We start from the raw sequence: 17,400 nt of genomic DNA, 5'->3' as shown, positions 1-17,400 counted from the left end.
TCAAAAATGTGCATAAATAAATGTACAAAAAGTCTTCTATACTGTAGGCATTTTAGAATGATTTACCTCAAAGAATATCCAGTGACTATTCAATGACTTCATGTGGTGGTTTGAAACTCCCAAGAATCCAATTTTTAAGTTCAAGCCCCCCTCCCACAGTCTGCCCCTGTGAGAGGGTTTAGTGATGGTATGGACTTGATATCTTTTTCACTTCATGTGGAGAGTTTTCAGACAAAACACAACCATTCGTTATTGGGGGAAGGGAAAAATATTTACAAAGGTTTATTTACTCACACCTATATATATATATATATATATATATATTTACATTGAATTAAATTCCTCTTTTCCTTCAATAAAAGTCCAAGAAGGAAAGAGAAAAGTCTTTCTGTCACTGCACAGGCCACAGTTCCTTCGTTTCAGTTTTTTTGTGGCACTGGTTAGTGTCCTTCATTTTCCTAAGGCAGCAGATTTAAGTATGGCAGTCAGGATTTTGGTTCTTACTTTGTGGAAATTTCAACCCCGAGCCCAAGCCTTTGGGGGATTTCCTTGTAGATCTTCACTCCTCTTGGGGTAGAACACTGAAGGCAGCTTTCAGTTCAGTCTTACCGAAGCTCTTTTGCTCTGTCTCAGCTTCCCAGCATGATAGAAGCAGCAGCAGCAGAGGGCACGGCCACCTCCCCCATGTTCCATCCTGGCTCAACTCTCAGGGCGACTCTGGGTTTCTCGGCTCCTCTGTCTCACTCTAGCTGCTGCTGCATTTTGGGACTCCCTAAAGGTTTGGAAGTCCACCCCTCCTCTTCAACAGGTCTCTGAGTTTTGGGAAATTAATACAGTCTTACCCCAAACCAGCTCTGTTGAGTTTTCCTCTGTTTCGTTGCCAGCTCTCCCTCCTGCAGGAACATCTCTGCGTCTTTCAGCCGGCTTCATGTTATCTTGTTGTTACTGGCTATCTTTTTGGCTTTCAGCCATCGCTGTCTCTGTTCAGGACTGCTCCGCTGCCGCTTTCAATGTTTTCTGCTGCTGCTGACAGTAAGGAAATTTTCCCACCTCTTGATTACGGGACCCGGTCCAGCTTTGACACTACACCGAGTCTCTCGTAGCCTCAGCTGGGGCTGGGGGCTCTTGGCCCCCAGAGGGGGCTCACTGGCCCCCTGCTTCCTCGTGGTTCAGATCATGGCTACCAACCTACTAAAAACTACTTCACTCCCTTCTCTTCCGTTGCTGTGGGTATGTAATTTCTGTAGGGCGCATATGAACCTTTGATTGGTCTAGTATTATCACTGGGGCAAACCATTACTGCCCCAGAGAAAAGGTTTTTCAAACCACCACACTTCAATATAACCTTTCTTTCTGAATTTTTAAAATAAACAATGCATTTGATGCCAACGTCACAAGCACAAGAAGCATATATGCATAATGCTCATGAGTCTGAACCAATGGTGTTATGAGCATTCACAGGAGCAGAATAAAAATATCACCAAATGCCTTTTCCCCATGACTTCTGAAAGACAGCTTTACTTACACTCAGCAGGGGATGATGAAGTCTTTTGCCTCATCATGGTATGCTGCTGTGTGTAAGACTTCAGGGACCGACTAAGAGGTGCTCACTGCTGTGTTAAAGGATTTTAATTTTCTTAAAATTTGGGGTGTAAAAGCTTTTTCCTTTTACTGACGCACATTTCATTGAATTCTAAACTGCATATTAAAGTTCATGGCTATTAAAATGACTCATTTTAGTCATGGATACGTCCACAAAGGAGAACAAAACTCTGTACTAAGTTTTTGTATGGACGTCAGGGGAAAAAAAATTAATAGGTGCTATTTCAATTTGATGTGACATAGAAAAAAATGCTTTGGTTTGAGAGCTGCTTCTGAAGAAGTGGTTCTTTTCTGAGATGCACAGTTGGAAAGTCTCTATAGGGGAGCATCAGTGGAACAGTTGTTAGTTTTTCTTCATGGATCTCTTTGGTGAAGGTAATCTGGCTCTGGATAGTGTGTGACAGCTATGCTTCTCAGACTGAGGCATGCACCAAGTTACCCAGTACCATCAAGGATCGCAACCACCATGACAATTAGATGGTGGGCAGGACAGAAAATACCAAGGAAGGGTTCCTCCTGTTTCCTGCATCTAACATGACTCCTCAGCTTAAAATATGAGAAATATGAGTCAACAACTCTGATTTATATATTTGGTTGACTTCTCACTGTTAACATGCAAGGCTGGGAAGGAGCATAATGAGAAAAAGCTCAAGATAACCTTTGTGGGAGTTAAACCAAGAAATGGAGATTCCTTATCGATACTGCAGATCCCAATATCGAAATGCTTAGCACTGAAGTGGAAATTTTTGTGGAGAGAATGAACTCTGCTTGAAAGGTAACTCTCTGCTATTAACTTTATAACAAATTCTCCTTCCAAATAAAACAGACTAGAAATTGTTGTCACTGGAGTAGGTGATTTTATCATGCTTTTACTGAGAGGACACCAATTCACAATGTTGGAACCAAGAGTGCAATAGGAATTGGAAAGAAATAGTAATGGGAAATATTCAGGGGTTGTAGTAAAGAAAGCTGGTGACTGAATCATAAACATGTTCAGGATGTCTACAGGTTAAGCTCTGAGCTATTTTTTTTTTTTTGTAACTTAAAATAGGAGGAGACCAAGGACTCCTACCTACCATATTCAAGGACATCAATGGCTTCCTTCTATACTCCTGTAAAGACTTTTAGCGCAACTTCCATCTCACATGAATATCTGTGTAAAGTCCTATACAAGAATACAGTAAAAGCCTCCTAAATTGATGCTCTAATAAGCAGCGTCTCTCTACTGTCAAAGAAGGCATTCAGTGCAGCACACCGCAGTAACTCGAGTAATGAGCACATCACATCTGTGATCAAGTAATCGTCTTGCAACAGTTATTTGCAAGCCCACATTATTCATGTGTCCATTAGAAATGGCTAAAAGGCACTTCTACTGTTAAACCCTGTGTTATTTTAGATGAATCTACCATTTTATCAGAGCTAATGAGACTTTCTTTCAGTAATATCACCTGTAATGTGTGGGCACAAACCTTACTTTCCGAGCAATACATGACATAAGAGTCTCCCTCATCAGACTCTACTGTTGCTAGCATCTGAAAATGGTGCAAATCCCAAACCTTCATACTCCTCTTTCTACAGTGACTTGACACCTGAACAGATTTCACTGCATTTCCACATTATCATCCCTGCTCTTCTTTTCTCTTTCCTTATAAGAACTCCTCAGTTTCTGTAGGACAACTCCCCCACATTGTCTCTTTCATTAGAAGTTGTGATCTGGAAGATCCCCCTACTAAGCCTGCATCTACCTGAGTAAAACTGAATTGCACAAGTCTAAATTATATTAGCCTTGCTTAGGTAGCACTGCTGTGTGGATGACATACAACAAACACATCACGTGAAGTTTGGTGAGGGATGAGCAGAACAGCTGTAGCTTCATGCGTTGTTTTGCAGCCAAATGTACTTCCTTCTTGCCACTGAAACCCCCACTGTGCCCTGTGTGCAGATTGGCCACGGGTCAGAGTTTGCAGTGATCTTCCTGTGTATGTGCATGCTGGGTACTGTGCTCACTCACTTGGTCCTTAACACTTTACCTTCCAAGCAATTAACATGCTCGCTCACCTTTATATATTCAGAAAATGACATAGTTGTAGCATATTTTGGAGAAAGGACAATAACATGAGTCATAACAAATTATGAAAAGCATGAAAGAGCACTGGAAAAACAGAATTTGAAAGAAGTAAGTGATTTAGTCATACCTCAGCCCTAAAAGCAATGACCATGAAGTTCAAATAGTTAAGGCTTATCTGGGAACCATGAGAACACAAGGTGAAGGCTACAAGATTAGTGGACATTTTGACTAAACAACCTCACCTTGAGACTAGATGGCACAACATGACACATTTTTTATTTTCATAAGTAGTTTCCATGAAAGGAGAATGGAAAGCAGTACAAGTGGCAGGCTGTGAGACCTCCTGATTGGTTGCATAATAAAGTCTAAGCCATGAAGTGAAACCCTGGGAGCTGTTGCATTTTGAAATACCACAAAACCAAATAACTTCTATCTGGAGTAAATTTGATTGGTATTTCCCTTGAATATATGGTGATTGGTTTTAAATAGTGATTGCCATCAATGCTGTTGCAGTTGTATTCATTTTCTTTAGAGGACTCACTTGAATAACTATTAGTATTTACTGTTTGAACTTATTTGTATTCCAATAACATCCACCATACTGTTGGCACTGTCCACCCACACAAGAGAAAACTGCCCTTTTTTAAAGAGTTTACAATCTGAGAGCAGTTGAATCTCGCAACACTGCAAAGAATATTTAAGTTCAGAAATAATATATATCATTATGATTATCAGATCAGCACCTAAATTAGGATGCAACAAAACTTGGAAAGCCAGAAATTACTGAATCAAGATAAAGGCTCAAGATACATTAACCAGTACATTCTAGGAAGGAAGCAGAGATCTTTGTTTTATTAAGAAATCAAAACTTTTATCAATAAAGCTGCAGTTTCAGCAATGCTGAAAACAAACAGACAAAGGGAACTGCACATGTAAATTCCTCTGTCGCATTTGAAAATCCCAGCCATCAGTAGCAATCAAGTTTGGTTTAAAACATTATATCATCACGGAAAACAAATCTATTTGCCTTTTGTTCCAGGCAAGAAAGAAGTGTGGGTTAGGGAGCAAACATGGCGGTAATGTGTATACCTGCAGGTGATTTATGGGAATTTGGTGTGCTAATAAAGAAAGTGAAGTTCAGAACGACACTGACAGCAGTGAAGGCAAACTGGATCCTGGAAGGATGTCAGTGATTGCATAGATTACAAGAAAAGAAGAAGTGATGGTCAACCTTCATTCTCTCTGGAGACAAGTAGGCATCCAGTCTGTAAAGAACAGCTTACCATCCACTTCTTTTTGTTAAAGGGATTTTTTGGAGTAGGGAAACAACACATGGCTTTCTTTGCTGTGTTTTGCAGTTTTTCAAATCCATATTCTTTGCCTGCATATTGGTAACACATAAATATGCTACTTACTCCCTCATGCGTTTCAGTTTGGTCTCAGCCATAGTACTGTTGAGAGCTCTGAATCTCTGGGGTGCCCCTGGAGACACTCCGGTGACAGTCCTCGAGCCTACAAATCAATGCACAGACACATAACCTTATTCACCTTCTCCCCTGAGCTCCATTGCAGAATCAAGGGCAGTCAGAAGGAGGAACACTATTCCTGTTTCTCACAAGGTAGTGCCACATTAATTAAAGATGAATTAGATTATTAAATGCACATAAAGGGCAACTCTGTTCTGAGTGACGAGTAGATTTATATCTTAAAGGCACCAGAATTATAAAAATAATTTTCTTTCCATGTAGCACACAAGGAATTACAACAGAAAGGACAATCACTTGAGGAAGTGCTGGGAGAGATAAATATTTTAAAAAAAATTTGCCCAGATAATATGCATTTTCTTCCATTGTTTTTGCATTTATTTTTAAGAGCAAGAACATTGTTCCTGGCAGGCAAGTCTCTCCTTTAGCTTGATCATTACTGTAAACTGGAAGTATTTAACTTATAACATCACTATCTCCTTCAGACAAAGATACTCTTTCCATGTATGGACATATATATATATATATATGTATATAAAAACATACCTGTATATGTAAACACATATATATGTGTAAGAAATATACATATGCATAAACACACATGCTCACTCTTTCTGTTTGCTGGCCTCCTGGGTTGTTGCAATATTTAAGGGCCTAAGGTTTACATACCACTGAGGTACCGATCCACAGGAACACAGAAGTAGTGAATCACAGGGGACTGTCAGGGTTATCAGCTCAAATATCCTGCAATTTCGTATAGTCATTCCATCATACAAGTCTGTGGTTTTCCTAGGGAATTTATGCATTTATTGCCCTGATTGCTCCCATTGGAAGACAATTCCTAAGTCTCACTGGGAGAGCTGGTGGCTAAAATCTCTCCTATTTCCGAATAAACTTCTTAATTGGCCAGTTCATGCTCATTTTCCTCCTGTGCCAGTTGTTTTCTTTGTTCTACTCAGTTTTTTCCTTCCCTTTTGCATACTCCTTTCATTTCTTTATAATTGGAAAGAGATCCTACTTCAGCTTCCAATTTGTTAAGCTAAACAAAGCAGCTATTTTAGTGGCTTCTTGCAAAAGAAAAAGAATCCTAGTATTAGGATTTCATTTCCCAGAAGAGGAGAAGATGTATCAGGGTGGGACTACATCCTGTGTAAATGTGTGGACTGTGGCACACAGGACTCAAGTTCTGAACAGGAGTGGGAGGGCTCTGCATACGATACGAACAAGCCAAAAGTCAAACATATTAAAACAGTGCCTTGTCTAAATGAACACGCACTCCCCTCCTAGCAGTGCTTTTTACCTTCGACTCAGCTGGGATTTAGTTTGGATTGCATTAACATCGATCACATGGAGGCAGAGGGAGCTTGCAGCTACCCTCCTGCTATGAGCAGTATAGACAACCCCAGAGAGCACTGAATGCTTCCCTGGAACATGGCTTTTCCAAGGGTTAAGCTCCTATGTCTTACACAATTCTAGGTCCTGATCACATACGTTTGAATGCTGAGACTAAAACTTTCTATTGTGAGGGATCTTATTGAATCGCTCACAGTATCTGCTGGATTCAGAACCTTGGAAGCAAGCGTGGAGAGAGACCACAGAAGAAATGGATTCCTGACTGTTATCTGGCATGTTTTGACATTTTAAAACATTTTCCTAGCTTATCTTTACACCTAATGGATAATAGTTGTCTGGTGCCTAAGTATTACAACTGAGATATAGTTAACATAGTTTAAAAGATGAAAAATTACAAGCTCGGTTCTTACTAGCAACCAATTAATTCACCTATTAATGCAAAAAACATGTCCTGATCATTTACTGTAACACTACACATGCATGTCCATACATTTTGCCATGGTGTCTGTAAGCATTCAATCCCTTTAGTGGCACTGGAAAATTCAGCTATCCTCAGCGTCGCCCTGAGGAAACCCCAGGCACTGTGAAAAGCAATGCTCATGAATTACTGGGCGGCACACTCCTTTGTGAGTTGGCACAGAATTAAGGTCCAGACTTGGGGCTTTGGGGCTTTGAGACCAAAAAACATCAATGCCCTGAGCACCACTGGCCTAAGGAAAATATAATCTTTGTATTCCCTTAAGAAAGAGTACGTTTAACCACAGGCCTCAGATAAATTCTGGTATTATTATTACAGGATATATCACTGTAGTAAGAGCTCAGCATATTCTTTCTGCTTAGTGGGTTCAATCTATTTATTGTTACAATATTTCCTTCTCCTCTGACATTTCATTATTAAAGACATCCTTCTTGGATTTTTTTCCCAGGGATTTCTGACTAAATAATTTGTGCTTTGTCTACTCTCCACATAGGCAGTTGGCCAAGCAAAACTTACTCTCTACATGTAGGCTAGTATCTATCTTTCCCTCCATTTAATAAGATTTTCTGGGTACTGCAAAGCAGCAAGGACTGCAGATTGTAGGATGCTGCAAAGATGTGGTTAATCATTAAAAAATGAGTTCTCAGTGAAAACCACTAAGCTTGACACATTGGTGTTACAACACACCTCAAAGAATTTTGCTAGAGTGATTCATTATCACACCAACTTTTATATCAAAGGTATTTTCCTAGAAGCAGTTTCTTGATTAATAATATATTTTGCACTCAGCTTCAGGCAGTTTGCCTACCAACACAGAGCATGCAACTAAGCTTCTTCAAAAAGCTACCAGATAACTACTTGCATTTTTTATGCAATATATAGTTCTTGATTCATTAAACAAAATCAAATGAAACAAGAGCACTGACTTTTCAAAACCAGGTATTGTGGTTTTCTAAATGTATTTCAGAGATTAGTATCTCCCAGTGTCTAGTATTGCAGAGAACAATATAGGGCAAAAGGTCTTTGTCCTTTCAGGTGATAGAACACCAGTTTGAGGTTCTTACTGAGGATCTGTAAGGAAACGAATTCCTCTGGCTGAATGCTTATTCACAGGTGCATTATCTGGTGAGACTTTTCATACATTGTGGTCCAAAGGCATTCCTACAAATATTTCTGCTAGTGACCAAAGAATTGGTGACAGACATCTACTGCATCTCTTGGTAAGTCATTATCTGTTGTGAAGCTATTATCTCCACTGAATCATAGACTTCCATTTGGATTTCAGATTTCTTTCTTCAGCTTTCACTGCTACATATGAGATCCTACAATGCCTTTTTGTACAAGGTATAAAAGATTAGATTTAGATGTGTTTTCCTGATTCATAAACAATACAAAGTAACCCAACTGCCCTTAACCTTCTCCTCTTTAATAAATTGTTTTTCAAACTCCCTTTCCTTTTGCAGCTCTTTTCTGCAATCTTCCCAATTTTTCAACTTTTATCAGTATGGACTATCTTATTTCAAATACACTCCACATGTACCTGTATAGTCAACAAAAAAGCAGCCACTAAAGCTCTGGTATTCAGAGTGATTCTGTGGAACCTCTTGAAGATAAAGTTCAGTCACCCCATAAGTCCTTTTACCCTTAAACACTGAGGCTTATACTAAAGAAACTTCACCTGTGGAAAGAAAATGTATATTTATTGCATTCTTTTTATCACAGCCTTTGCTAACATGAAAAAAAAGTTCTAGTTTTTTCCTACTTATTTGTTCACTAACAACTACTTGAAATGACTCATAATTTTTTCACAATACCTTTAACAATGAAAGACGCTACAGGAAATTCTGGTCTGGCCAAATTTCTGCTTCTGCTCTATTATTGCCATGAAATCCACACTGTTTTCAGGAGTAGCCATTATTATATTGTAGCTGTGTAGCCCAGTAATATGGTATTGCAACTGCTAGCACCAGACCACATACCTGGATCTGAGTTTGTAAGGATTCAGGCTTTGTCTGATCTTGTCCTGACAGAAATTTTGATTTAATTGCTTAAGCTCTTCAGCAGTTCTTCTAATGACTAGTTAGTTGTGCTATTTTGTTTTATTTCCACTTACTCTTGTAACATACAACCTGGATTTTCAGATGTATAATAGTGTTCTGTGTAGAAAGACACATTTATAACTGACTCAATTCAACTATTGTAGAGAAATACAGGCCTGGTAAAACAGCAAATGCCTTGAAAACCAGGGACAAAGGATGAGGTGTAAAGGACTACAGGCATGGGATGACAAGAGGTGGGGCTCTGGCTAGTACTGGCAATCCCGTGGCTATAACCAACGTGCCAGTGATCAGTTAAAAAATGCAAGCCTGGAAGTGGACAAAACTAGCTTTAGGGTAAAAAAGAGAACAAGTATGTAACTTATGTAAAATGCCCCATATACAGAAAATTTTTATGTAACATGAATTTGTAGCCCAGTGAAGAATATGTAAAGTATGAATGAATGTTAGCAAACATATAAAAATTACCCCAACTGCAGCTTTATAGCTTGACACTGGAAGAACTAAAAATAGTAAAAGTTTAAACTTTCTCAGTGACACTGAGCATACAAAGATAAAAGGGACCCTAGCAGATTTGTTTCTTACTATCATTAGAGATATTTGTTCGGAGCAGACCATACAAACCTAATTACTACCTTAGCTCGGAGAAAGGCTGTAAGTTTCAGCACAGACTGGTTCGAGATTTTTTTAATAATAAAAGCACAATTTAAGTCTTTAATATCACAATTTTTAAAAAGCATCTTCTTGTTCTTAATACTGAAAGAAAAAGATGATTATAAGGATCTCTGTAATACTAAGACTGTTTTTAAAACACCACTGTTTGTCTTTGACTAATTTTCTGGTTTGTTCCTAGAAGCCTTCAAGATAACTCCTCTCTTTAATTAAAACAACAAAATATTGAAGCGTTCTGCATACCATCTGAAGACAATGATGCTGCAAATGCATAATTGATTGCAGAATTTGAAACTGATAGCAGTTTTCTGTTAGTGCGAAGAGAAACTGGATGTAAATGTTCCTTCCTTCAGTCCTAAGGATCTCCCTGACAAGGAATCCAGAACATGACCAGTGGCTACAAGACTATGCTGGCCATAGCTTTGACTGCTCCCTTTCATCCTTCTTCTTCTTTGGCTTTCTCTTCCCACCAGTCCATGCTCACAAACAGGGATGAAACAGAGCTCAGAAGAACCTCTGGAAGGAGGACTTCCCAGGATTCTTCTGTGTTCTAGTCTTAGAGCCACAAGATAATACTGAGTCAGGTTTATCCAACTGAACGAGTGCAAATGAAGCAGTTAAATGAGATTGCAGTTCCCATGGGAGCCTTTGGAACTCAGTTGAGCTTTCATGCAACTCACACACAGGCTGCTGCTGGCACAGATCAACTGGGTGGTCTTCAGGGGCAGTGACTAAGGCAGCCACAGTAAATAGCTTTCTTTCATATATGTCTTCTTTTTAGCTTTTGAGTTGACCACAAGAAACCAGGCTTTCAAACTCTGAATTTATATATAGAATTTGCAGGCGATTTTAGGACTACATTGCAAACTTAAAGTCTCAGTGATTTCTATGTACCTCTAATGAGATACTGCAACATAAATATTATCCAAACTGTGATCATAATTTGAAAAAAAAATATTTTAATTAATTTTCTCTTATTGTTGCCAGTACTAAAAACTATAAAACAATATCCTCAAATATTTTCCTCTGGAGAAAAAATGGCAGAAGCCAAGTTTTTAAAAGCTCTTGTTACGACATTCCACACCTCTGGCTATCATGCTTTAATGGTTTTATTATTTTCAACAAAAGCACTTAACTGTGCATGCATTTTCTTTCTGCATATTTATGCTTCTCTGCAGTAGATTAAGGAAGTAATTTTGAAGACCACATTTTTTTGAGTTATTTTGTTGCAAAATGGAAATAATTGGACTGTGATGAGTACAGACTGCTAATAGCTGCTGCTACTTAAAGAAGAGATATTTTTTAAAGAAGAGATATCATCTTACCCAATGAGCTATTATTCAGGACACTCTCCAAATACTTAACCATTGTCTCGATATCACTGTTCTGTGAATAAATGAAATAGGAATAGCATTATTGTGAACACAAACGTAAATATAAACACTATGTTCCAGAGGTATGATCCCACAAACACAGAGGATATCACCAAAAACTGTCAAGACTAGACTACAAAGAAGTTACATTGCCCAGGACTTTTTCTATGTTTTCTTCTCCTAAAACACCAGGCTTGGGAATGGTGTCATATCCAAACAATTTATGTCAGATTCCTTGCACAACACAAGTGTTTAGAACAACTGTGCATGGAGTTTAAAGAAGATATATTTACTGTGGAGGGTGGAGTGCAGTCTCTGAAAATACACCAGCATTTTACCATCAGTTAGTCCTGGAATATCTAAACCAACATTACATTGAAAAAGGCAAGTATGTGTTTCGTAACTATGTCAAAATTTTTTATGCTTGTGACAGATGCCCACAGCAAATTAGTACTTATGTTTCATGTAATTGCATCTACACATCTAGTAACAATGACTAACCGAAAAATTTTTAGTTAAGAAGAGATTTTAGCACTTTTCTATTTCAAGTGTTCTGTTACCAGATGGTTAACAGTTTTTCTATGATATCTTTCATGTGAAATGCTGTTTGTGTACACAGATGAAATTTAAAGTTCTGGCTCTTAAGCAATGATTGTTGTCCAGGAAGTACATCACAATTTTATTAAGTGCAAGAGAAACTTGGACTCCAGGTTTCTAGAAGGTGCTGCCATACCACATTTGACAACATGGCATTTCTTGACTATTTAAAACTGAAAGTCAAAATCTTGATCTTAATAAAAAATATGTCAAAAATATGTATTTTAAAGAAATATCCAGCACTCTATGCCTTTAAGACAGAAAACAACGGGATTAAAAAAAAACAATACTGACCTCCACTTCTACAATGGACAGTCTGCTTCATATTCTTCTGTGATCTTACTCAAAATGCTCATTCTAAATTTCTCAAACTGAGGAACTGCCAGTATACCTTAATGGGATAGCAATAACTGTTGGCAAGTACTGCTAGCTGGTTAGTGACCTTCTGGTGCAAATGGGAGCTGTTATGGATGAGCATGAACTAACTACTCTTCATCCCAAGTGAATATTTGAGACAGGCTCTGCTATTTCAGCACAATGGGAATCAGCTTCCTGGTGTCCATTGCAACAGGTAACACAAATGCTGTAGATCTGAAGAAGCCTCTTCGCCCTTTTGGAGCAGCCTGTGGGATCCTGGATTAAGTCAGCACCGGGGTTTCCAGTTCTGCAGCCCACCTGAAGTGCCTGAGTTACCTCAGATGATCAAGTTAATCTCAATCTGTTTAACTGGAGCTTTTGCCAGTCAGTAGTGAAATGCCCAGGAAATGCTAGAAAATGCATTCATTACATTTATATATACAACACATATTAAATATTGAATTAAGACAGTATTACTGATATAATTTCTCAGTATTTCTAAAAAATTATTAAAAGAACTTATAAGACTTCATTAAAAAGTTAAGTATTTTTCCCTAAAAATTAAAAATTAATATTAATTTTCTGCTAATATAATTTTGCATTTTTTAAATTTTCATTCATACTAAGTTAACCACAAATCTACAGACAGATAGAGAAAAGCATAGTAAATTACTATTATTGCTTTAATTAAAACTTTTTTTTTAAAATGGGAAAAAGACTCTAATTCCAAAACCTTTGACTTCTCTCAACAAGACATCACATTTATTCCAATTATAACAAGAAAGCTGATTTTTTTCTCTTTATGCTGTAAGGCAAAAGATACTTTTTCATCTCTTTCATCAGGAGAGAGAGAAAAAGCAGGGAATTTTCTCCACTTGGGTTTAGCAATGGAAGAGGATTTAGCTGTTTTATTTAATATGTTTATTTAATGTTTATTTATTTAATATATTTCTTTAATGTTTCTCTTTCTTTGCAAAGAAAGCAAAGCCCTACAGAATAGGCAAGGGACTCTGACAGACACACAAAAGAGAGGCACTCCTACGTGTCAGGGCCAGTGTGGATGAATGCTTGCTCATTTCAGATTCAGAACAAACAACAGCCACAGGCCATACCAAGGCATGCATTAGGAATCCAGTGGGGCATTTTTGGGGTGACAGAACACAGACCACTCACAGCTGCTGGAGTTATGATAATTTATGCCAGCTGATTGTCTGACAATCTCAGAAGCAACTCGGAATTTTAAAATAGGAACCTATTATAGCACATTAGTAGACTTTGTCATAACGGAGAGGGTGAATTTCTTACTATGGTCACTAAAAGAAAACACAAAGAACAAGGTGATAAACTGCAGTAGAGAGCATTAATTGGCATCTCATCTAAATCAAAGCCAATGGAAGCTTCACTGTGCACCAACTTTTCAAGATGAAACCTCTGTTAAACATCGTATTTGAAAATATTTCTAGAAACAGGTTGTCCTTCCCTTTCATGATTTCCCCCTAATTAGAAACTGGTTCTCCTTGAAAAAAAACATGGAAAAAAACCATTGGCTTGAAGAGGGAGAGGGATGGAAAAGTAATTAGCAAATTGCTGCTTGAAATCTGTCAATCTGCATTCCTGCTCCAAAACAGAGGAACAAAGGACACTAAACTCCAATGCTGGACAACGTATCTGAAATCACACAGGCTGTATTGAAAGGTATCAATATGAGGAAAAAAGCTGTCTCAGCTCCCATCCTAAACCTTTAAAATTACAGTGTTCCAGTGCCTAACTCTACCTTCTTAACTGAAGGTGTTGCATCTCACGTAAGGCCACTACTTCTCAGTCTGTCTTGACATCTGTGGGAGCTTAATATAGCTTGAATAAATTGCTCAGATCTCTTTCTACATCTTGCACCCCCATTTGTTTTTCAATTAGATGACTTTTCTGACCCCCATGTTACTGCATGAACATTGGGATTTTTTTTTAATCCTTGTTTGAAGTAATGGGGTCACCAGGGAGCGCCACCAGATGCAGCAATTCTGCACTCTCTGCACGGAAATAACTAGTAAAGCAATCTTGGAATTGGAAATTTGAGAGATTTGCAGAAACTAGGATGGCAACTAGCTTAAAAGTCCTTACATGGTTGCAGTGGAATGACTTCTTTGTTAGCACACACCTCCAAAAGCTTACTTTATGAAGGTATTTTTGAAGAAAGGGTTTGATAGTATGAAATACATCATAGAAATAGAAGTAGAAGTTTTGGTATTAAGTAAATGACTGCAGAAGCAAATTTCTGCTATTCTGGTAGGATTTCAAGCTTATTATTAATACTGAGCATGATCCCTCCTATCTTTGAGTGGGATTCACCTCACACAACTGCTGATATCCAGAATGAAGATGTCCTGTGCATGCTAATAACTGTAGATCCCTTTATAATCATCAAAGAGGGACCTCTCAGCATATTCCATCTAACCTGCATTATGCTTTCTTACTTCCCCTTACAGTACTGACTTTCTGTTTAGTGAGTTCAGACACAGGTTCAGATGTGCACAGCTACGTTCACTCTGCTTTGACCTTGGACTTACTGCTGAATTTTTCACTTGAGAAAGTGAAAATTGACTATTTTCACTTCCCAAGAAATAGAAAAGGTAATTGTGCCAGTAGCCAGAGACACACTTATCGTGTATCTAAGGTGCTGGGGTCAACATGAGAAAAGCACAGATAATTATTTTCTTTGATAGAGGACATCCTAAAAGACAAATGGTCATGGGGGTGCTTCCCAGTCAGTCTGTGCAGGCCAGTTCACAGAGGGTTAATGCCCTGTGTGCACACAGACTGCTGGTAAAGCAAAGCCTCAGGGCCAGGGGGGCTGGATAGAGACAACAGGGTGCCAGTGGGACAGCTCTTCTAGTCCACCATGTTGGTTCTTGCCATCACTGAATTTTGGGTTGCTGCAATATGAGGGACTGTCGGTGCTCGCATCTGAAGGCCAACAGCTAATTTATTCTACATTATTGAGAAATCTATTTTTATCTTCTGCCCTTCGTTAATTCTAAGCAGCAGTCTGCCTGTTCAAAAACACTATTGATTGACACTTAATGATATCATCAATGAAAGCTGAATGAGAATTTTAAAAGGCATTCTAAAAAAAAAAATTTTCTCAGTCTGATGAAAATGAGCAATAATTCATTCTCAAGAGTATCTTGTGGTAGACTTTCTGGGCAACAGATTCTTTGTATGTCCATGTCTTGGGGGTAAGCACAAACTCAGTAAACAGAAAAAAAACATTGTCTAAGATAGACTGTTTTACAATTGACTGATAATTTCTTTAGACCACTACTGTACAAACCACTCCTGAATTTTAAGGCATCCTGTTTGTTTAATTTGAAAGCTAGGAGGACATTTCTAGATGGAATCAAGCTGTTTCTGAGTAAACTTCAAGTTTTATTGGTGAGACAACTTCAGGATTCCCTGTTACTGTGATAGAAGTAGTGTTCTGATTTCTCACACAACATTTTATTTTTGCTGTAAAAACTATATCTTAAAGAAGCTATTAGTTCAAAATCTTCAAAAAGTACAAGTTACTTATAATTTTGTGAGGAGCATTAGTATACTTGGCTGGTTCCCTGAAATGCAGAAGGCATCATACTCTGTTCTGCAAAATTTGCACGTGAACACGGAATAAAGTAAGTGGTCCTAAGCAGAACCAGACAGTACCATTCAGAGGCATCGTAGGCAATGCTTCAAGCTGGTGGCCCATGAGAGAAATGAACTGTTCTTGAGTGCCTTAGCATTTAAGTTTATTGATTTCACTGAGACTTGATCACTGGAGACAAGACTCAGCTCAGCTCATTCTGGTCAGATCTAAATTAGGTGCCTTTTCCAATAATCTTCAACCTTCACACTGCAACCCCTGACTTTCTTGTGGCAGTCTCAACTACTTTAAGCCTTTCAGCAATAAGTTTTCTCTTCACAACACTTTCTGTGACTCTTGGGAAAGTCTACAGATTTTCTGGTCAAGTCTTGCAGCTGTTAAGGTTCATAATTCATCACACTGTCCTAGAAAATACATCTAATATAGACAGGAAGAAGGGCCAACTAGAGGTGCCTATCTTTGCCCAGGAATTAGAGCTGGAATTTAGATCCTATGCTTGAAGTATACTTTCAGCTTTAATTTATTTTAAACCATAGCTACCATGGGAGAGAACCAGAATCTGAGTCTTTTAGAGTCACAAGGAGTGTCCTGACAATTATCTACCTGAAGGTATTCATGGGAGTGTTATCTTTAATGCTAAAGGAATGCAAGAATCTTTCTCATCAATCTCTCAGAAGAATTACATATGCATACACTTATAATTAATTAATAGTATTGATATATACACATATTCCTAACAAAAAAAAAAAAAGAAAATCAGTAATGTCAGTAGGACAAATTCTCAGAAGGAACTCAATTTTCTCATGGAAAATGAGCATCAAGTGTACACTGTTTTCTCAAAGGTCACATATACCTGGTGATTGGTCTTAGAGACAGTCTGTGATGTTTCTGCATCTTCTTCCTCCTCACTGTCTTCTGAACAGGAATCAAACTCATCTTTGTAATATTCTTCTGCAATTTCTGGGTCTTCAGGGATCTCTAAAGGCAATTATGGGTTTATAGAATATATAGGGAAAAATGCACGATCTTAGAAAGATAAAATGAAATTTATAGCAGAATGCTATGTCAATAGCAATGCATTCTCTAATTGAAATCAAAGGATATTTTCTCAGATTAAAATGCTTGTCTTTCATGTTATGATAAGCAGTGTCAAAGCTGTCTCTGGCAAAAGGTTAGATCCTCATAATATGCAAATGAATGACTTTAAAGGATCTATATTGATATTGCACTGAAATCACTGAACCATAGAATAATTCAGGTTGGAAGGGACCTCATGGGATCATCTAGTCAAAGCAGGGCCAGAACTGAATTGAATCCAGCTTTTGTGAGCTGAAATTATGCCTCACTTTGGTTTTCTCTAACACACATAACCTGTGGTGAAAACAACTGCTAAGCTAAAATGAAAAATAATATATACCAGGTACATATACCAGGGATATGACATCACAGGAAGGATGTGACGTCACAGAGGAGGGTGCGATGTCACAGGAAGGATGTGATGTCATATGATGGATGTGATGTCACAGAGGAGGATGTGATGTCACAGGAGAGATGTGATGTCACAGAGGAGGATGTGATGTCACAGAGAAGGATGCTATATCACAGAAAGGATGTGATGTCACAGAGGAGGATGTGATGTCACAGGGGAGATATGATGTCATATGATGGATGCGATGTCACATAGGAAGGTGCAATGTCACAGGAAGGATGTGATGTCATATGATG

The 17,400-nt window shown here is 38.2% G+C and overlaps 1 protein-coding gene across 2 annotated transcripts in view; it reads right to left on the bottom strand.

The window, feature by feature from the left end:
- Positions 1-17,400, bottom strand: part of NEK11 (NIMA related kinase 11) — an 87,317-nt gene that overhangs the window by 10,854 nt on the left and 59,063 nt on the right. Inside the window, exons 13-15 of one of the 2 annotated variants that reach the window (XM_027675532.1) lie at positions 16,529-16,653; positions 11,040-11,100; positions 5,086-5,182 (exon numbers count right to left, since the gene is read on the bottom strand). In XM_027675532.1, coding sequence (XP_027531333.1) covers positions 5,086-5,182; positions 11,040-11,100; positions 16,529-16,653 — 283 coding nt within the window. The remainder of the gene's footprint in view (positions 1-5,085; positions 5,183-11,039; positions 11,101-16,528; positions 16,654-17,400) is intronic. The other variant, XM_027675531.1, reaches the window with a different exon arrangement.

This window comes from Neopelma chrysocephalum, unplaced genomic scaffold, assembly GCF_003984885.1.
Source record: "Neopelma chrysocephalum unplaced genomic scaffold, ASM398488v2 Primary Assembly neopelma1_26, whole genome shotgun sequence".
Classification (NCBI taxonomy): Eukaryota; Metazoa; Chordata; class Aves; order Passeriformes; family Pipridae; genus Neopelma; species Neopelma chrysocephalum.
The sequence above is the reverse complement of the archived record's forward strand: the minus strand, read 5'-3'. Positions and strand labels throughout refer to the sequence as shown.